This window comes from Spea bombifrons, chromosome 6 (genome assembly GCF_027358695.1).
Source record: "Spea bombifrons isolate aSpeBom1 chromosome 6, aSpeBom1.2.pri, whole genome shotgun sequence".
Classification (NCBI taxonomy): domain Eukaryota; kingdom Metazoa; phylum Chordata; class Amphibia; order Anura; family Pelobatidae; genus Spea; species Spea bombifrons.
Window position 1 is genome coordinate 42,993,437 of NC_071092.1, and position 22,720 is coordinate 43,016,156.

Here is a 22,720-nt window from a genome sequence, read left to right on the forward strand (position 1 = left end):
TCGTGTCGCTGTAAGGGCGAGACACACTGACCAGGAAGGGCAGGACACTTTATTTAAAACGACAGGGTTTACGATTCAACCTCCCTTGTGTCATTTTGACGGTTTTTCTTTTTTTTTTTTGAACATAGATGCAAAGAGCAGAGAGAGATACGGCTCCATTTGTTAATCTTCCTCCCCAAGCAGACAGGTATCCTAATTATCTCATAGATACACTCCTACACAGAGGAGAGATAGTGGAAGCATTAAAGGATGCAGAGGTGGAGAGGGAGAGGGGGCAGGAGGAGGTGCTGTCAGGTTTCTTTCCGCCTTTTCAAGTCGTCTTAGCGGTGCTGTCATCCCAGCTGTGACACATCTCAGGCTAGTTAATTAGAATCATGTCACCAAGTTAATGTGCTCTGACTGGACTCTGATGGACTATTGTCCCTCCTGCCTGCATATCTCATGGCGGCCTCTTCCTCCTCGGCTTTCTGTTTCGTAGAGGCAGAGATAACAGATTATGCCTAAGTCACTTCGGTTACGGATACCCAAGGACTGGGGTTTGATTAAGTGTGGGATCGTTTGCCATCGTCGCTTGGTGTCCACACCAAAGTTTTCCCAACTTAAAGCTCACAATGGTTATTTTTAGGGTTTATGTTTGGCACTTAAAATATCCTAAAAGAGCTACATAAAGTTCACTTGTATTACATTTCAATTTATTAAGGGTTGGCTTCATTCTGGAGTGATCTGTGGTCCTCATATAGACATTAGGCTGTTCAGATACATATTTACACATTTAGCACGAACTGTGGAGCTCAGAACCGCACCGGTATATTGAAGGCAAGTGAGAAGCTTAACCCTGAATCACCTTCAGCCATTCCGTGGACACAGCTGTGACATCTGCTTCTCCCTGTAGCTACCCGAGACCAACATTATGTAACAGCTACAATGTTACAGCGATTTATCTTTGTACCCACCAGCTTCTGTATACAATGGGTGCTCCTAAAGCTCCTCTGCACTTCCTTATTAAAGGTTTGCAAAAGCTTGAGGTATCAAAGGCTCCCAAACATGGAACCCAAATATCTTCTGGCTCGTGTATGCTCATTCCTGGAGCTTGCCGAGACCCCATTGACAATCAGCTGTATCACCTCCGGCCCCTACAAAACCTGGGCAAACATTCACCAACAGTAGAGATAATGAGACCAGAGAAAACTGTGTGCAGAAACGACAAAATCTCTCTTTTAACCTTTTCCCTGCGGGACAGAGGAGATCTTGCCACAAACATATTGGCAGTTTAACAGAGGATAATCATCTTACGAACCTTGGAAAGTCGGCCCAAAATGTTTAATTGCTTTTAATTGGAAACGACCACCTAATCTGATTATGACCAAAGTGGTCTACATTTCGCAGGCAAAGTTCTTAAACAGATTAACAGCAGAAAGTTTCTGGGAGGTAGGGAGCTGCTAAAATATTGACACTTGCAAACCCCCCCCCCCCCAGTGGCCAGGGAAGAGATACATCTCTATGTTCCTATATAAAAATAATACATAAAGCTAAGCATACCATGGGCTAGTATACGTCAACATGATATGTGCCGATATGGTGAATCACTGATGTGGCCAAAATATAAGTCCTTGCGTACCCAACGTATCTATTTATGTGAACTGAGAGTCCGAGGCTGTTTGCCCATTTAGGGCTACATGGCTGTTTTTGTTACAATTTTAGTGGCTCACTGATCAACCGATTTATCAATCTAATGGAAATATACGAGGTAAATATGAACATTCCACAAAGATATTGTGATGGGTTCTACTTAGAATGACGATGACTGGGAAGGACATTTAAGGTAATACTGATAAAGCAAGTAACATAAGACCAAATCCTTGGGTACGACAAAGAACTAGACTACTGAGGACAGGCAGTGGTTCTAAGCTTTGGAGGTTGGGAGGGGGTATCCCATATGTCACAAGAGCTGTTCCTAGGTGAAAGATCTCTGCATCACTTGCAAAAAGGTCACCAATGCTTCCAGATTGCGTTTTCCAGCTCATGCACTTAGCAAAAATGCGTTTTCCTCCTTCTTGCTCCTTCATTGTCACCGCAGAGATTTGCCGGGTTGCCTCCGAAACAAATAAATAGAGATCCGTGCACAGCAAGAGGAACGCAGGAGGCGAGGAGGCCATGCCTCTCGTCAGACCTGCTCCTGTCTCCTCGGTGGTGAAAGCTCTCCCCGGTAGTTAATTAGAATTGTGTCACTAAGTGAATGCAGCTCTGCCTGTGCTCTGACAGACGCTCACCTCTGACACAGGGGGTCCAGGAGACAATCCACATCAAACTACTGCAGTGTGACCCTTTTAACACAAAGAGTAAACTCGCAGCACATCCAGTTGAAGCTCGTTAAAACTGTCTACTCTCCGAGCATCCCATTAACCTCTTCGTTCAACAAAAAAAAAAAAAACACAAGCTATTTCTCTTCGTTCTCTGCAGAGCCTAATTAATAAAATGTATTGGTAACAATATTGCACAATGACCTTCTTCTGTCTCTGGTTTCAATGAAAGTCTAAACAATGGCAAAGAGTAGAGCAAATCCAGGTAGTGAGTAGCTTGTTTCCAGTGATAAAGGGTTAAATAAACTCTTACCCAACGGTACCCTTCACCCCTAAACTGGCATGCATGACAATATGAAACATGTACTTTTGTGCTTCTCACAGGAATGATCTCATCTTAACAAGAATGACCATATATTGGCGCTATGACACACTTCAAGAACATTTGCCTTGTAATATGGGACTCTTTGGGATTCAGTTACCAAATTTTGGGTTGGTTCACGTGTTTGCTTTTCAAAAACGTACTACTATTGTGAGCTGGATTACAAATGAAACTTATAAAATGAACTAATTTCAGTGACTTTTCCTGCAGGGTAAAGTTTTCAGGATCCCTCAAACGCTCAGATCCAAGGGAGCCTCGATTAAACACGGAGTGTTTGTGCAAGTTGTGAAACTCTTTGTAATTAGTCACTGGTAGTTTCCTGCGAGTTAATGAGTTCAGATACACTGAAGTAACACAGGAAATGACATCATAGCAACTTGTTGATCTCATAACAACTCATTCTCTCTTTTCCAATCACAAATAGCTGCTTGTTACTCCAAACAAGGACACAGAGCCGTCCCATTACCTGTATTCTACGTACCACATGTGAAGTAAACAGCAGGACCCCTGAAAACATTGATTTTCATGGAAACTGAACCCTTTTAAGACCATTGGCTCAGAAATTCTCTCTGTGGCCCAGTGCAGCAGGGTGATCTAGTAGGATCACCAAAATTAAGCTGTTTGTGGTGTTAAGGCAAATTGTTACTATGAATTTATGTCTACTGAAATATCTAAGGCCAGATATAGGTTTTCTAAAGCTAAACTACTAAACAGGTAGTGAAGCATTTGTGCCAACACCCTACAGTATATTTGTAACACGTAGAGATTGCTTACACGGTTGTGTGATGTAGCCAACAAAAGGAACTGCTGTCTTGGTTCCAGCAGAAATCCTTAACATGATGTATTGGAGTCATTACACTAAGAAGCTTAGAACGAATACAGTCTACTCTATTTTGTACATCCCTGACATCTTGATCCCTCCTCTAAATGACTCTGGTGTTCTTCTTTGAAGCGAGTGACCAGGAATGTTCGGTAGACGTTTCTACACGGTCCAACGGTGACCCCATCTCTGTTCTACAAGAAAAGTCTGAGACTTAAGTGACTTCTTTTCCACTGCACGAGACAAATAGACACCATGGTGCTTCCTCTTCGAGTTGAACGCTCTTGACATTTTATCTGAGAACTTAGTGCCATCTGGTCCCTCTTTCAACTAACAAATGTTATCGTGACCTGATCTGTAGACGGTATGAGGTGTAATTCAATCCAGCACCAAAACAAGCTGGTAGACAATGTCATTGTTTTCTGTTTATTGGGCAAAAATGTTGCCTATGTTTTGACATAATATTTTTAACTCTGAAAACAACCAAATTAGTAAACCCTGCTGGAATATGTTTCTCCTGCCAAATAAATGCTGTATCAGTGACCTGATTTTGTAGCCGCTGGCTGTTTGTGTCAAATCACAATGCCTGCCACTGCCCCTAGACACACGCGCACACCCTGGAAGAAATATTGTGCCGTATGCCATGCTCTGATGCTACGAGCGGTGTCTACGTGGATCCATCTTCCTCCTTTCAGGAAGAACAAATGGCTCTTTTATCCATTGCTTTAATCTCTTCTCTGGCTCATGATGTCATTACCCATTATTCCCTTTCGACTAAATGAATCCTATACTTACATCATCTGGCCCTGACATGAGAAAAGTGTCCAAAGTACCGCACTGAGACATAATGCCCAAATCCATCAACGGTCCCATCTCTACAATTAGTTTATTTATCTTAGTGTTATTCATTTGTCTCTGAGAAAGTTAGTGCGACTCGGGCCAAAAAAAAACAAACATTTTTTTATCCTTTACAATTAATTCAGAAAAAAATAACAAATATCTCAAAAGTTAGGAAATTTCAAAGAGAATAATAACCTATTTGAATGTCAAAAGTATGGTGGGGAAAAAAAATAAAAAGTAGAGCCAGGCCAACGAAAATAACACAAAAACTTATTTCAGTTCCACCTTACAAGGGTGTTTTTCAATATATAATACTTAATGTATCGGACTCTGGAAGGTCAGTAAGAAGCCCTACAGAAATTATTGGGGCTGTATAAATAAAATAATAAAAATTATAACAAAAATAATGCTGGTATACCCAAATCATTAAATGGGCAACTGTGAGTATTTTTATATTTCAGATTCAGTTCCAGTATAATCCAAGTAGTGTTTTGGTTTGAAACGCTGCTCGGTTACCAACCCTGCCGGTGACAGATTGATTTGCTGTAAGTAAGAAGTGACAAGTGTCTGTATATATACTGACACTGGAAGCATGAATTTCCCCCGTAAAGATCCATTCCCATTTGTCCGACTGCCGCTTCCTCGCGGATAGGTTTGGTCCTTGTTGAAATTTTGGGGGAATAGCTGTCATAAGGCACTACTGATTAATGTAAAGGATTTTTGTGGGGGACACAAATTCAATTTAAGAAGCAACCGTAGAACCTGAGTTCCCATTTGAGCATAAAGCGTTAATTCAGTATGTATTCTTCTGGATTAAATTGTTCAGATGATAAACGCAGGGGGCTACATTACTAAAACGCGAGTGACATGCGCCGCGGCTTGTTTGCACTCGGTAAGATAACGATGGACCACCTTGTTTGCATCTTCTGGCTTTCATCTAAGGCGTAGGAGAAACAGAGAAACTCTAAAGGTGTTGCTATCAGCTGTGGTTCCCTGAGATAAGACAATCCAAGAGTGTGAACACTTCATAACTCGGCGTCGCCAAAGAACTCAATTTGAGGGGACGATATTACTCATTTCTTGGATACATTAACTGCATGAAGTATCAATTAAACCATTGATTGCAGGAGTGCTGGGAACTCTTAGCGTGTAATGGGCTGTATCCCAAGCTGCGGAATGGAGGTAAGAGACACTCACGGATGCCTTGCAGAGTGCTGGGGCTGACAGATGATTGATATTATGACTCAATTATAACTGGAAACCCCCATAACTGCCGCCTGAGGATGAAAGGCTGGATCAGGCGGGTCGGGATTTGAACCTATGACCAGGACTTTTACAGGAGCCGTTCCAGGCAAAGCCCTGAGCCAGCATCGCAAGCTCCCCGACTAAGAGTACTATGGTCTCCAACCCATCAAGTAAACTGGGGTATCTCGCACCAAATTGGATGAATGAGAACGACATCCACAGATTCTTTCACGTGTACCTTATCTAAGGCTGTAAACTCGTCTCCGCAGGGCACTCCTAACTTTTTGTTTCTGTAAGTCCAAAGTATTATATGATCCACCACATTCGTCCTATTTACTCATTGTACAACGCTCCAGAATATGACGGTGCTATATAAATCAATAATAATAATAAACAATACTAATACTCAAGCTTCTATTAAAAAAATTCAAACATACAAAAGTATATGTAAAAGATATTTTGGAGTTTCTGTAGTGCAGCACAGAGCACTTCTCTTAAAGGAAGGGGGTTAATTAAATCTCCTCGAACCCCACCAAAAAAATAATGGGTTATTTTTGGCGATTTATGTTATGAAATGCCTAACAGGTAGAAAAGCTTTCTGTCTGATTTTAATTTACATCATGGCTTGAAGATATATCTTCATTATACTCAGGCTGGATGGGTAAACATCTTTAATAATTACACGCGCATCTATCTGCCACCTAGACACAAAGGATAAGCAACAGACGTGAATGCTTCAGCAGGGGTTTATTCACTAAACCGTAAACGAGACGATGGATTTAATCTCACCGTCACTGCATTACGAAGGGCAGCTGCAGTAGAGTTCCCCCCCTACAGTCCTATAAAGCTATGTGAATAACACGTCCGACTATAGAACTATTCTTACCGTTGGGGTGACTTCAGCCCTCTCACAGGAGAAACTTACAGGCAGTCTACAGGTAGTCTCTATATGTAGCGGTCTCGGGTCGCTCAACTGACCACCGGTTTTTCTCATACTTCAAAAAGCATCTGATTATAAGAATCATCAGAGACTTTGTTTGCCTAAGGCACTAACAACTGGGAATTCTGAGTTTTTGCCATAATCTCAGGGTCACGCGGTCTACAGCTGACTCATTCCTATTCTACACCTCTGTGATCTTATCTAAGACTCCCTTTTGCTACCTTTTTGTATGTTATTGCTGATATCCCTGCTTGACTGCAGGTGATTCTAAGTGTACCATTAAATAATAACTGCTTAGAATCTTTGTCATGTGCTATAAATATTAAAGGGTAAATATTTCAAGCGTCAGCACATTTATAAAGTTCCAACTTATGGTAGCGACCACAGGCCCGGCCCTGCTCACTGAGGTTGGCCTTCCATAATGTATACTGAAGTCTGATATCATGGTTTAGTGAATAGTAGGGGAGGGGATAGGAAAAAAGCCTTAAACAGTATTAAAAATGTCTTAAAAATAAAAATTGGGCACATTTTGAGCTGAAATCTGCTAAATACATTTAAAAATATGAACACTTGCTGCGGAAGGTAAGTATTGAAATGACATCAGCAGCATCGGCATTATAATTCCTCGATATATACAAAATTCTGTTTTTTATAATATCAGTTTAACAATTTGTCGATTTATTCAGCCCAATGGCACAGAATAGACCTCGATAAGGAACAGGAGCCAAAACTAGTGTTTATTTATGTAGAGCAAAGACAAGGATACTTGCGGGACCGAAAACCGCTATGTTTTCTTTGGATTTTTTCTTTTCTTATAAATTCTGTCTTTAGAAACAAGCAAGACTTAAAATAATACATTAAGGCTGCCGAGGTGAGGGTGGAATCCTTAATGAAGGGCTGAAGAAACAATTTAATCTTGATGTGCTCAGCTGAACCCCTCTGTATTCTCCCACTCCTGATTTACTGTGGATTTCAGACAAGTGGGAAACGCAGCGAGAGAAAATGTAGGGAAATTATGTATATGATTGCAGTTCTTGTTAAGAATCTGTTTCCAGCCCTCGGCGCAGCTCCTCCAGGGCTGTCCCCACACGCCACTAAAATGAATGCCCACTCAAAGCAGAAACCAAATTTTAATGCAGCGCCTGTCAATAACTCTCAGAGAGCCATCCCTCAGAACGGTCTCACTAATTAAATGCTGCTGAGATTTAAATAATTCATCTCCTTAACGTGTATTGATCTCAGAGTTTTGTGGTTAGAGGCTGAGAACACAAATTAACCCCTTCACGCATAACTAAATCAGCCTCGTACAGATGCAGAGAATAATTATCATGGCTGGGTAGATGGAATGTGTCCAAACATGGTGGCCGGTTTGAAAACTATAGGCTCAGCTAAATAGAGACTTGATATATTAATATGAGCGGCAGTATAGTTAGTTCCAAGGTATATTTATATAGTTCTGCAGGCGCAGTCTGTATGATGGAGTCCACCAATCACAGAACTACGTGTCTTTTTCTTTTAACGCTTACTCTGGTTGCATTATGCATCATAGATCACGGTAGTAACTGCGGTCTCGGGACAGTTACAATGTTTCCAAGTGCCTGCGGCTTTCTACTAGATGTCTTGGACAATTACAATGCAGCATTCGTTTCTAATGTCCAATGTTACAAATCACGATCGGCGAACATTATGGAAGACAATTTCAGACAGAACTTTGATTACCGTAATACTCAAAAAAAAGGATACCTAAATACTACTTATGAGTTTAATCTGTGTTTGATGGTCCACTCCAGTCCTAATTTCATGTTAAATCCATTACTGGGGTCCTTCGTAAACTACAGTAATGGACCCCATTGTAGTGTGGTCGGTTACTGGGGTTATAAAATTAGACTTTTGGCTCTACTGAAACCAAAATGAAAACATCTTACACATGTTCAGTAGCACTGCCATTCTACTCAATTGCAGCAGGAGTGACACCTGAGGATGAGGGTGATGGTGGGTTTAGGTGGAAAGCCCATGGGATGAGGAGACCAGAAGAGTAAGGGCAGTGGGTCAATAATGATGTAGTCTTTGAACTACGGAGAATGTGGTGGCTCCTCACAAACCACAAAGCCTCCTTAACCAACACCTTCGGCCTCAGGCTTCTTCAATGACCCCTCTATTTGAGTTTCTAAAAAAAGTCTACATGAAAAAGAGTGATGGGAGCTGTTAAGATGCCCCATTTGCTTTGCATTAAATATGGCCCAGACGCCCACTGAATTCAATGGCAGCTCCTATTGACTTCAATGGCAGCGCTATTGAGAATTTGCGGGAGTATGATACTAGTGAGGGATGAAGTTACATGAGACAGAAGGCTCATTTTATAACTCCAATAACTAAAGAAGGCACGCTCCCTTTTGAATACATTACAAAGGCCTGAAACGCCCCAAAATGATAGCTTATAAGCAGAGAAAAACACTTACCTATCCCGCTGTGAGGCCTCCCTATGTGCTGCAGACTCAAACCCTTGTTCATATCTAGGAGCCCATTCTTAGGCCAGGTGCCCATCGCGAAGCTGTATGCCTAGAGGAAGGACACAAGCACAACATTGTTAGCTTTACCCTGCGATTTGTGGACACTACTAACCACATAAAAAATCTTTGTGTACCAGATAATGTAATATTTCATATTATACAAGATACATGTTTTCAGGGTTTATTTCGGTACCCTGAAATATCAGATCTCTGAAGGTATGTACTTTTGTAACAAAATAACCTATTACTTATTGAGCTGACATCCCATAATGCACCATTTCCAGTCGAGTTCTAACGTAGATGTAATATATAATACAATATATACATGTATTGTTTAATGGAGGGGCCAGGGAACAGTCCCTGGCACTTTAAGGCCAGCTGCCTTCAACACATTTACCAATCACCACTGAATACTGAGGTATATATTTATATATTCCGATGTGCTTTAAGTAGGGCTATATCTTAACTAGTTTTTAAAAGTTTTTATGGTACGTAAATAACTTTTTTACCTATTGATGCAGAAATCCTTAATTATTACTTATATTACTTAATATATATACGTAATAATTATACCTAAAATAATTATTACTTATAGCAATATGAGTGGCCCCTATTGATATCTGAAGTTTGGTGATATGATTTTAAACCCATTTCAACGTTATAAAGTAAAACCCCCGTAGTATAAAGGAAAATAAATGGTGTTTCGGTATACCATTGCATTGTAAAACATATTTTCAAACACGAGCGCCCTACATACCCAGGGGTATGACCTTTACTCGCTAATCATGTTTACAAGACGAAGCCTTTACATGCTGTCGGTGTCATGAAAAATGTTAATGCTTGTAGGTCGCTTCTAACACATAAAAGTGGGATGAAAAGCGTCTAAAACAGGTTTCTGGAACTGACAATTTGCCACAAAGCAGCTCGCACCAGTCTAATTGTAAAGATAAACCGCATGTTATGTCGTGTAATGAGCGTACTAGGACTAGTTTACCTACGAGCACACAGTAAATAGTCGTACACGCTTGGTATAGAAATCACTAAGTATATTGAATTGCAGACGCATCTTAAAAATGATAATAAAACACATTCCTCTTTATGCTTCGCAGTTAAAAGTATCTGTATATTTTAAATGTCAGATCTAATTTGCACATGAAACATGTAAATGGTTATGTAAAATACCGCACGTTCTCCCCCCCCTGTAATTTGATTATTTTTCATATCAATGCTTACCAGTCGCTAACTGCCCCAATGATTGAATTATTGAACACATTCATATAGCACGCAATGGAGAGCGAACAATACTAAATTTCCTGTATACCGTTTCAGCTGGCATACAAGCTAATGTGAACGTGTTGTTGATAAATAAGTATTGCAAAAGGTTTTTCATTTTAATAGGAGAGCCCTAATCCTAACAGATTTGTCACTAAATGGAGCATTAGGAACATCATTCCCAGAACTGATGAATGGGCAAAAGTATTTATATATATATATATATATATATATATATATATATATATACATACATACAGACACATACATACACATACATAAAATCATAATACACAGTCCCATGGAAAAATATTTTTGTGCTGTATACAGTAGCGATGTTTACCATTCAAGACAACTTGGTCTCATTTCATTTGTTACAATAAACGTCTTTTATCTACAGACTTGGAGGCTACCAATATCATGATATTTTTGGTAGCCGATTCTTTACGGCAATGCAAATAAAGTATCCTGAATAGTCAGTATCCTTAATAGTCAGAGTGTCCCTACTGGGTGATTCAGACTGAGCCATTCTGAGCCATTAGGAAACCAATGTGCTGACTGTTGCACATAGTCTTTGTGACTTTACGGGCAGAGGGGGTCATGGCTCAGTTGGGGGGTTTCAACGACCTCCCCTATAGTATGTGTAAATAATAATAATAATAATTTGAAGTGTGCCGTTGACAGAGGCTCACATAACATTTGAGGCTGATTAATGTATACTTTACATTACTTCAATGACAAAACACATGGTATATATCCCTTATTATAATTTTGGAACATAAAGATCAAATGTTTGTGCATTCATGGGAATACTTTGAAAAATAAATGCATCTTCTACAGGGTAGCCGGGATTACGACATGAAAACATGATCTGATAGCATCTAACTCCTCAAGTGCCTCCTCGCCATTAAGATCATATCTGACATTTCTACAGCCAACATGTCTCTGTTGATTGATCATAATAAAATCATCGTTTTTATGCGTCTCCAGGGGGTGATAAGTTAAGTGTGACAAGGAGGGTCCCGCAGCCTCCCAATTCCTGTCTAGCTCATTTCCCCGTAGTCTTCCTTCATGTTCGCTTTTAAATTGCTTAGCTCTGGACCGGTATGTCTGATGTTCAAAGAACGGGACAAATTATGCACATGGAAAAAAAATACATATCTACAAGCAAACTGCAATTAAAGCAGAGCAAGGCGTCGGGGGAGCAGGGATGTGAGCTCTTCTTTAACTTGGTGCTTTAACGTTACAGTTCTTAAAAGAACAGATAAAGTAAACTGAAAATAAGCAAGAGCAGGGGTTGCTAAATCCGCATAGAACCTAGGATCCGGTATTAAGGAATTCAGAAGCCGGAGGTATACTATACTATTTCTATAAATTAAAGGGGACAACAACATAATTGTTTTTGGAGAAGTGACTTTGCTGGTTTGTAGGAATTTGAGCAATTCTATTACAGTAAGTGAGCTTCCGTTTCTAGTCTACTTGAGGTTGCATGTTGTCACAGCTTACCTCTTAGTAATACCGGTAAAATGTTTAAGCAAATCTGGATGTATCGCTTTCGCATAAAAAAAGGGGGTTAAAGGCACACTCCAGCCATGTTTAATGCATACGATAAATATGTGGTCCCTATAAGTAGAACCCCCCCCATATGCCCCTTTTCTGCTATTTTCCATGTAGGAAAAGTTTCCAGCCAAAAGCATCTCCCTGCACATGATATACTAACTGCCTGCATCAGACAGGAGTCAATTCAGACCCCCCACACACACGCAAGGAAAGCGCTCCCATTGATCTCTATTGGGACACTTTCCTGCCACTGACTGGCTGCTTCAAGCAGCCAATCAGTGGCTTGAATCATGGAGGAGAAGGGCAGCAGCTTCTACTTCAGGTAAGTTATTCATTTTTGAAGAATGCATACTAAGGTACTCTTTAGTGGAGCTGCCAAGCAAGTAACAAAAAATCTGCAAAAAAATAAAAATACAAACATAAAATTATCAGATAAAAATCTTGCTCTGAATATGCAGCATTTTGTTTTATCGTTAAGCAAAATGATTGTAACCTTTCCGTTATATTATCTGTGCTGCCGTACACACGTATACGAGCGGCAGAGACCGAGCGCTGCGTATGAAGACATCGGATTGGCTGGAGAAGCTCTTGTAATTTATAACCTAATAACACAATATTTCCTGTCTCTTAGTTTCTTTTTAGCACATAATTAAGTGCTAGCGTACGCAACCACTTTCTGCAGCCATCTCGCTTCAATCTTAGCCAAACATGCTGCTCTGCGGATAATTAATAGATAACAGTGCTAATCCTATTGGGAGATGATTAGCAATTAAAACTCCTAATTAAGTCTGTGCATAATTCACTGAAATTACAGTTTATGTACACAAAGGGGAGTTTGTTTGCTTTTGTCTGGCCTTTGTACAAATATGTGTTGATATCTTTATTGTTCATTATTTTCCCCGAAGCCAAGACCTCAGTCTGTTGTACATCAGGGCTGCGTTGGACAATTTGTATGTGATCCTGGAGCAGATGTTCAGTCCCGAGAAGCAGAGACCGGCAGATAGCCTCTTAGGTCTTTTTGTTGGGAAAACACGTGTAAACGTTTTTACAGATTAATTTCAGCTTATTTGTACTATAATAACGCAATGTCACCCACAAGGGTCTAAAGGATTACTGTCCAAATCATCGCAAACTACTGCTGCCCTACAATTCCCCCCCCCCCATATAATCTTTTTTTGGACAAAATATCTATTACTTTCCAAACTGCTGTGTATATTGGCATGGACGGCCAGGATGATTCCTCCTTATTTAATTTGCTTTTTGCCTTTAGGGGCAGTTAATTGGCCCTGGAAACTCTAGGACGGTGGCATACCTCTCAACATCTCGAATGGCCAAAGAGCCATGGATGGGGAAGGGGTTCACTGAGATTTTAAGTGACTTTGTGACCTATTGATGGCTATTTAAATAATGGCACAGGGCATGCATAAAATATGACTGTCTGCTTTACATAAATTTAGAAATCTTTTTGATTACCTTGAATTTTAGGGCTCTAGAACCCTATGATACGCTCATACTCCGCAAACACTGTAAACTCCTAGAAAAGACAAACATCAGGGGAGGAAAGATGTTCCTAGTAAGGAAGGACACTTGAAGGTGTATGGACAAGGTATGAACCACACAATAGTTTCTTCGATGGTTCATACACATCTGGATGCGATCATTCGAGGTTCCTGGGACTACCGTTTGTGCTGTTGAGGTTTGGTGGGATAAAATAAAGTCACTTTTAAAAACACATTAAAATACTTAATTTGCATAGTTTTATTTGACATCAATTTTATCACTTGTGGCCGAGACACTTTAAATTTCCTATTGCAGGAGAGCGTCTGATATTTCAACTCAAAGACACTAACGTAATAAGCCACTGGCAGGCTGAGAACCTCCTGACGCCACGGTCTGTTCTGTAGGATTCCAAAACGTTGGGCTGTTCTTGATGTGACGGCCTGAAAGTGGACGAATATGGAGCTCTTCTTCCGGGAATATAATGCTGGCGGTAACAGTTAATTTATCTAAGAGATGATAATAACTCAGGCACTGTAGGGAATGCGTGCAGTGTGTCACCGCACACAGCTTAATTTACGTTAACCCTTCAAGGTCATCGTTTTGTATAAGCAGAGTCCAGGAACTCGCCAGCCATCCAGTGACTGGCCCCACCACTGAAGGTCAAGTAGGCCCGTGCTATGCATATTCAAAGCTGCCTGCAGGATCGATCGGCTTTTAATTGTTTTTTTCCTGGGTTTTGGAAGGAAGTGCCAGGGGCATTGATCAGTTCCAGACGAGGCTGTTCACACTTAAAGCGAGATAAGGAGAAAGAGGGTGTGGAATGATGATGGGAAAAGATTATCAGCTCGGAGAGGTGGGGGGGTAGAGTAATCCTTAAGACTACACAACATTGCATATAAACCGACGATCGACATAAAGGGGAAAGTGACATATATGTGAATTACACCGATAACGTGGAATTGTCAAATAGAAGTCTTCTGCGGGAGAACAGGCCCGTGCCATATAAATCATTATTACACGCATTTTGACGAGCTTCTGACTGGGGTAAAATTATAAAGTGATAATCAATAGCTTTTAATGGTTTCATTTATTGTTATAATATATTTTTACAGGAGGCAAAATTGCTGCGTTCAACAGGGTAACCAAACCAACAATTTTAACAACCACCGCAATGTTTCATACCCATCGATAAACCCATCGGTGACTAGCCTATGCCTTCTTATATGGATGGAAAGGTTATCTATAGAACTTTAGCAAAGTTTCTCCTTTTTTAATGGGAAAAAGAATAGTTTTACTCTTATTGCAGAACGTTCACTTCCCACTGAATCCCAACCAGAGTCCGAACACATCTCAGAAGTGAAAGTGTGAACAAGGATTAACTTGGCCTTGGAGCCCAATCTTGACCTCCTTCCTAACGGTCACAAAAACCCCAGAAAACACAAAAATGCATGTACACGAATGTACTGTCTGAAACGTTTAGCGCCCAAATCCTTTGTGTAATGAATATTACATATAGAAGGTAAGTGAGGTGCTTTAATGGCAACATTAAATGGTCAGAAATTCAATTTATCAACACAAATAATGAAATCTTCTCCGTCAGCCTCGGGAAAAGAAAGCTGCCGTGATTTAAGGTTGGAGGCAATGGGAGAAAGAACAGGGGAGGATGAGGCATAAAGTGTGTTTACTCATGCAAAGAAAAAAATATTTAAGTGATGTAGAGGCGGCAGATTGCTATAACTAGTGAAGAATAACACAGCGCGCTTTTCTGTCAAATCACACTGGAATTTCAGTAATAGATTCTCAGCCTGACACTCCATTCGATTCGAAGGTGATCCGGCTTTATCCCAACCCATCAAATATTAAACACCAGTATTAGCCGATCTGCCGTCGCTTTCCCCCCAGCTTACGACGCTTCTTTTATATTATTCATCCGGCCCTGGCTTCAGTCACTCTAATATTCTCAATGTTATCTAAACATGCCTTAATACACTTGGGTTCTTATCAATTTTCTTTTATAAAACCAAGGGAAATAGGGGGGTGGTGGGTAGTTAAAAAAGTATTAGCTCTTTTTCCTTGTTATTATGATTATTCTCATGGTTATATTCCGGTTTTTCAATTTCTGTGCATGGGAAGCTTAGAGGTGCTGGAGACGTGTGGGGGGGGTGAGCGGAATGGTGGAAGAGAACAGGGAACAGACAAGCCAAGTTGACGGATGCCTTTCAACAAGGGCAGTCTAGCTTGTCAAAGCCTGAGTGGGAGATGAATTGGCATATCTATTCAGGCTGCCTGAGGATGTCATGCAATACAGTTTAATATTCCCAGATAAAGCACCCGGAGCTATCACTATCCTGACACCAGAGTTATTTGTCCCTGCTTTTCCGCATGTTCTCCCCTCTCCATGAGCGCCTCACCCCTCTACTCCAACGAGTACCTTAATGTTCTAATGACCTTCTACATAAGGAAAGTCCTGGGTTAGGTCATAATCATATCTTTCCATTCTAACCTCGATTACAAGAAAGATTCTAAACAACCAAATGAAAAAAAAAATGTAACAAAAGCTACAACGAATATAAACAGAATTTAGAATTTCGGTTAATTATCCAACGCCACTAATGGTACGAGATGAGGGTCTCGCTAATACTGGTGTAATTTTAAAGCCAGACAAATATTTAAGAGCAAACATGAGTATGTCTAGGAGCCAGGAAAATATACTCGGAAAACATTAGCTGGTAACAGTAAAACCCCAAGGGCCACATGTCTACTAGAATTTGTGATGCCACCTCTAGATTTATTCACCTGACACTAAGAAGCGCTTCAATATCTTGCACCCATCGATCCCCAAGTTGCAGAATAAGGAAACTTGGTTAGATAATCATCTTTCGCTCGGAATATGTTTAGAAATGACACTGTGTAAATAAAATACTGTACATTATCCATATTCCTATATTAGTTTCTTAAATAGCTCACAATGTCACCGGAAAAGTCTTGGTAAAAATGCCACAACAAACCACACTAAATGTATCCCATCTTCGTCCGGTTGAAATGTTGTGAGGTATGACGCGGGGTAGTATTTTTATGTGGGGACATGGGGATATATTTGGCTGCAATATAATGTACCTGTGTACCATCTGCAGAAGATTGCAATCACATGATACTACAGCATGGCATGCGACAGGGAATGATGGAGTTGGCGATGTTGATGTGGGGGTCACCTATACACACACTTGACTTTCGAAATCATTACTATAACAAAGAATTTCCATTAAGCAGACGTTTCACATCCGCAGAGTTACCTGTGAAGTGCACCATTTGTAAAACCTCAGGTATTATACCCACAATTACAGGAATGCTACACATAAAAGCCATGTTACACTCCGCAAGTCCTAAAATAGGGAGTATCATATACGTGTTTTTACACAAAATTCTAAGGGTGACTTTCCTGTATTTACATTGATTAAAATCCACCAAGTCAGTAACTGTCAGTATTTGTTAAAAGCACGCAAAGCGCAATGGTTTTGCGTTAAAAGGGAAAGCCTGCCGCTTCCGACACCGATGACAGGGCTGTGTATTAAATTCCTGTCCTAGCGGAACGCCGGTGCCCAAGGGAAACTGTCCCTGATCCCCGGATCACGCGCCATTAGTTTAGTGCCCATCCATCTGTGGGTATGCCAGCAATTTCGCTGTTCCCAGCACCCCGGCCCCCCCCCCCATATGCACTCCTTTACCCTCCTGCCGTCTCGTTCACCCTCCCCTCTAGTGTCAGGGAGCTTTTCCATTAGTCCCTTTAATATTCTGACTCCCTGCACAGGCTGCCATTACATTCAAACACTGATCGCCCTGTGAAATTACTTCGCTAAAATGGAATTGTGTATAATCAGCCGGCTCCATGCACTGTCAGTCCCATCACAAACAGCGAGTAAAGCAGGCTTACGGCTGGATTTAACAGCTGCTACAAGTGTCCGCGTCTTTTATACCAAAAATATCTATATATATATAGGCTAAATACATACAACTAATTGTTTTAATCTGTTACAATATCATTTGTTTGCCAAAGGTGAATAAGGAGCCTTTTAACTTGATTCTTGCTCAGAAAAAATAGTTTTAATCTAAACTGAAATACAGAAACGCACTAAACAATGTAGCGGCGTGTTAAGGTTTGACCACAGCTACATCGGCCACAGTTCTAGAATATCTGCAAATCTGTAAATGATGGGACGTGTAGAGGGAAGAGCCACATAATATCTGTAATGGCAGCAGGGAGGTTCCCCCGACAAACATGCGTTAACATGCGCATCTGTACATACAAGGCTAAGATCTTATAGACGCATGGCTATGTGGTTGATGGATAATCATGGTGCGTATGGCTCCACTGGCAGCTTAAGATCGGAATAGATTTACCTGAGTTTAAAGTAAACTGTGAAATATTGTGAAATATCAAAAATTGGTCTCATAGGTGTTGTAGGTCTCTTCTCTAGAAATAATTCACACCCTTTATCTAAAGAACACAATCAGCTGTGGAAGTGGCATCTTATTAGGGCCTATAAGTAGCTCGAACGTTGAAGCCTTCTAAAGTGTAGAAAAGACAACAAACTGGACAGTATTTGTTTCATAAAACACCAGCAGGTTAGAGTTGGAACATAAATCACAAGCAATGGAACAAGTGGTAAAAGGATGGTATGGCTTGTATTTATGGGCAGGCCTTTCTCACGTAAGCTCAAGGGCATTAAACCCTGACAAACAATTTATCCAATGATACAAGCGACTAAGAGAACAGCATAAAGAAAGGCGAGATACGTACATGCATTTTTAAACGTAAGGGTGACACCAGATCCGAAGAGATGACCTGAGCGGACTAATATGTGAACAGACAGAACAATCCTTCCCTGAGAATTACTACTTCGGGCATTCACAAGAAGTTCATCAGGTTCATTAATCACCAGAGATCCTGCCAAGGTCAAAGCACCGTTAGCTTCTGGGTCACTCAACTCAAGAGGCTGCATGGAAGGCCAAAAGCTCCTGAAAGAACAAGGAGGCCATTGCTCTTCATAATTTAGCACCTTACTGGCATCCTTAATTCTTCTGGGGTTATTGCATAAATGTCATGTGGTAGAATGCACAAGTCTTTTTCAATCATGTCACTTATAGATCTATAAAACTGCAACAATATAATAAAAAAAGAGTTCTAACAACCAAATAATTCAGACCTCCCAACATTTCAAAACCTTTGTTTGGGGTGGGAGGGATTGTTAAAGATGGGGCTAGGGGTAGAGTTTTACCAAGACTTTTTGTCTGAGTTTATGACCTTTAGATATTTATGTAACTGAGTAAGGCATTCATCTATTTTATTCACACAGTTTTATTGATAAATACATTTCCACTGTTTCTGAACACATTATTGTGACTTTTAGGGGTGTAGAAGGACACCTGAGGGGGGGGATGGGTATTGGAGTTCCAAAGAGGGACTGTTCCTCCTAAAGAAGGACATTTGGGGGGAATGAATATTCCAAAATAAGGTACGTGCCAAAAGCTACGGCAAATGTATAGCTGCCAAGCCTCGTGCCATTGATCCAGTTAAACATTTACCTGCGTACTCTTGCATATAACATGACAAATTACACCTGGGACCTGATCCCTTTTTCTAATAATGTTGTTTATTGACGTTATTATTAAATAGCTGTCGTTTCTCATTCACAGACCAAACAATCTTCACCAAGAAGGGAAGCCTTGCAAGCTTTCTTTAAAAACGTCACCCACGGTGGGTTCCGTACCAAAAGCAAAGCTGTAATGTACTAAACGACCAGGCATAAATAAAAAAAAAAAATATTCGGGGTGCCGTGCATTTCCTATTTAGAACATCTCTGCAAATCAATCATCATGAACTTTGTTCTGATGCCACAATGCGGAGGTAAACGGGGGGGGTTTGCCAGTACGTTCTATTTGTATTCTCTAACTAATATGTAATAAAGGCAACACACCTATTAAAGGTGTGTTGCCTTTATTACGCATTTTATTTTGTATGTAGTATCTTGCGGACACAAAATGCCAGCCTCCTCTTGGAATTCTATGTGATATAGGATATGTTGCATGGTAAACGCATCTCCATATTTTAGAAAGAGGGCACACATGGAAGATGCGGTGGAGCTGGGATACAGAATTGCACACAGGGAAATGTAAACATAACAAAGTAGGATATGATTAATCTGGAGCCGGGTGTTAAGTCTCGTACCGTGGAAGTATTGATTTCCTAACACAAATGCTTTGTCAGACCTTCAAATGGGAAGACGGATCAAAGTCAAGTTATCCCGGTGCTTGTTATGCCGCCAATCTCATTTAGCTAAACATTTTAGCGGCACAATGAACCGGAGGCACTCAAGCAGCTAACACCCTGGCCAGCATCGGTAATGTATGGGGCTTCTCCAAACAAATAGAAAACTTAAAAAAATAAATAAAAAATAAATAAAAAAAAGAGAAAGCCAGACAAGCAGCACAATACTGTTTCACAGCATGCATTAAATACAATGCGGGAAGAAGACTGCCTTGGTACCATTTGAAATGGTTGTCCATTTTTAACACTCATGTCCATGCGATAAAATAGTGCATTAAATCTCAAATACAGCCAAAACGATTAAACTGATGAACAAACAACAAGCACAAGCTATTGACCGGATACTCATTAAGTTCTTCTAAAAGATGTCCCCCACTTTGAGGAAACAATACATTTATAAAAGTATCTACTCTTATAGTCCCTGGGTGCATTCTAAAGCAGGGATATAAATGAATATCTCCATTCCCCAGGTCTTCTCCATCAGGACCTGCACTCAGCTGCTTATCTTATCTAAACTGGGCTGCGGGTCACCTGAGTTGGAAGTGTTTTCTAGGCTCCTGCATGCTTGCAGTTGAAGCGGGTTGCCAGCCTGGCATTTACCAACTTTTAAAACGTCAGAACTGAATCAAGCCTCCCCTTAAACGCCGTTCCAGCAAGCAGGAGAAGGTAAGACCTCTACATTGACCATTAAAATTCCACCAGGACTCTGGGATCCTGTACTTTAGCCTCTTGTGCTCCATAAACACAGAGGTTCCGGGTGGAACTATATCTATTTTCTTCCTAGAACTGATAACATCTTCCAACAAATCCTAATGTATAAGGCCTGGCATCCATCTTCAAGAAGACGAAGGAGGGTTGCCACTTCCTTTATTTTTATTACAATTTTCTCTCCTGACAATTATTTCTACATGTCCTAAATGTCCCTCGAGGTGCTTCTGATTGAATGAAACCTGATTCACGGCTCCAATAAGTGTATTTCAATTACATCTGTCATCATGTAATGATATAATGATATATCATGTGATATTAAATCCACTGTAATCATATCAGGGGTTTTTTTAATAGTCCACTAACAGAATTATTGTATCCAAATAATTAGCCGGAGCAGGACTGATACTCTACTTTTAAAAACCACACATTATCCCAAATATTTAAGACATGTGGTATCCAAGATGGTAAAGTACGATCTCCGACATTCATTAGGAAACACACGTTTTTTTTTTTTATGGTAATAAAAAACAAATAGAAACAGGCACATTAGCCCAAAAGAAAATGGGTTAGTAGTTTAAGTTCATGCTTTTTGTTGGGCCGATAGTCTTTTTATTTGATGGTTGAATTCAGGTTATCTCAATGTGTCGTTTGGGATGGTTTATTTATTTACAGCATTTAATTCCTTTTTTTCTCATGTATTCTAATGACATAACACATTTAGAAAACATTTTTGCTGAAAAATAATAAGAATATTAAACTTGAGAAAAATAAAAAAACAACTTCAACCAAAATATACCATTAGGAAGATTAATAAATTACCATTAATGGACATGCTTCTCAAATGGTTAAGATTACAGATTAATGGTACAGTATGGAAGGTTTCCAAAGCCCCTAAATTCTAAAGGACCTGAAATAATCTGTTTCTAAAAGCAACACTTCATATGAACCATATAGATAAATATACATGTTTAATGTCTATTAAAACACAGGACATATTTGACGGAATGCTGAAAAACAAGAGGGTCGCTTTCTTCTGCTGCTGTTCGCATTTTGTCTACCGTTTCTGCACTTGTTGCCCTTGAACAGTACTTTCCGAACTTGGCCAATATTCCTTTGTTGAAGTGTCAACTCCGTCACAGATCCGTGGCATGTGCACAAAGCCATGTTTTCCCCGTGGACCATACGTGACAGTGCTAATGAACGTATTAACCAGAACTGACCGCGGAATAGATCCCCAAGGAACATTAATAACGTCCATCAGCTTGATATATAAAATAGATACCAACACTGTCACTTATTACGCTTGTTTGAGCTAAAAACCAAAGCACTGCAACTTTAAAATGATCTTCATCATCACTTAAGAAGTAATTTATAATTTATCACAATTAACATTCCTGACATATATTCTGTGTACTTTTGGGTGGAAATATAGAGTTTGACGGCATATAAGAACCATTCAACCCATCTAGTCTTCCTATTGTTCCTGCTGTGAGAACCTCAAACTTTATTCACTCCTTGGTCTTATATCGAACATCCTCACAGGTGAAAATAAAATATTAAGTTACTTTACCTGTCCAGCTGCATAAAATGAGCTTCTGATTCATAGATTTTGGGTAAATATTGCAAATATTAGGGGACGGATTGCTAAAGCTATGAAAATATGCTTCACATCCCTTGTGCCAAGCAAAGTCTTCCCGCTGCCCTACGTCACTAGGATATGAGATTTAGACGTCTCTTCAACTACTTCATCACCAATCTAATTTACATAATCCCAGTTATAAACCCATTTATCCTGTTTCTATACACATTATTGTAACTTTTAGGGCTGTACCCGCATGCCCAACATACCGAGAGGGTCTCGCTCTTCTAAATAGGCACACTTGGGACAGATGGGTACAGGAAAACGCCTGCCCGTTTTTCAGATGGCCTTTTCCATTAGCCGGCAAAGCCAAAGCCACAAATCCGAAATATGCACAAAAAATAGAATAAAAATAAAAAAAAGTCACATGATAACTATAAAACCTAATCAGCCACAGCAAGGTGAAAACCCCTAGCCTCCAACACCAACGATAGGGCGTTTGTAGACCCCTGCGCCGGACCGAGACACTGTCAGGCAATTTGCACTCTAAATTATTTCGGGAGAGAGCTTCATTACCTGCCTGGTAAGTTCTGCCCAAGCAGTTAGCTGTAAAAGGCAGCTTTCGGAAATGTTCCACTGATCATTTCCCCAATTTATTTTGGCTGCTCTGTGAAGGTGAAATAGTCAGGCAAGGTTTTAGCATATTTACCGGCAGTTTGTCACATAGCTGTCACAC

General features: G+C 40.3%; 1 protein-coding gene across 1 annotated transcript in view; it reads right to left on the minus strand.

Annotated features, from left to right (window-relative positions):
* Positions 1-22,720, minus strand: part of ERI3 (ERI1 exoribonuclease family member 3) — a 117,907-nt gene that overhangs the window by 42,850 nt on the left and 52,337 nt on the right. Inside the window, 1 exon segment of the mRNA XM_053468655.1 lies at positions 8,987-9,086. Within this exon segment, the coding sequence (XP_053324630.1) occupies positions 8,987-9,086 (100 nt within the window).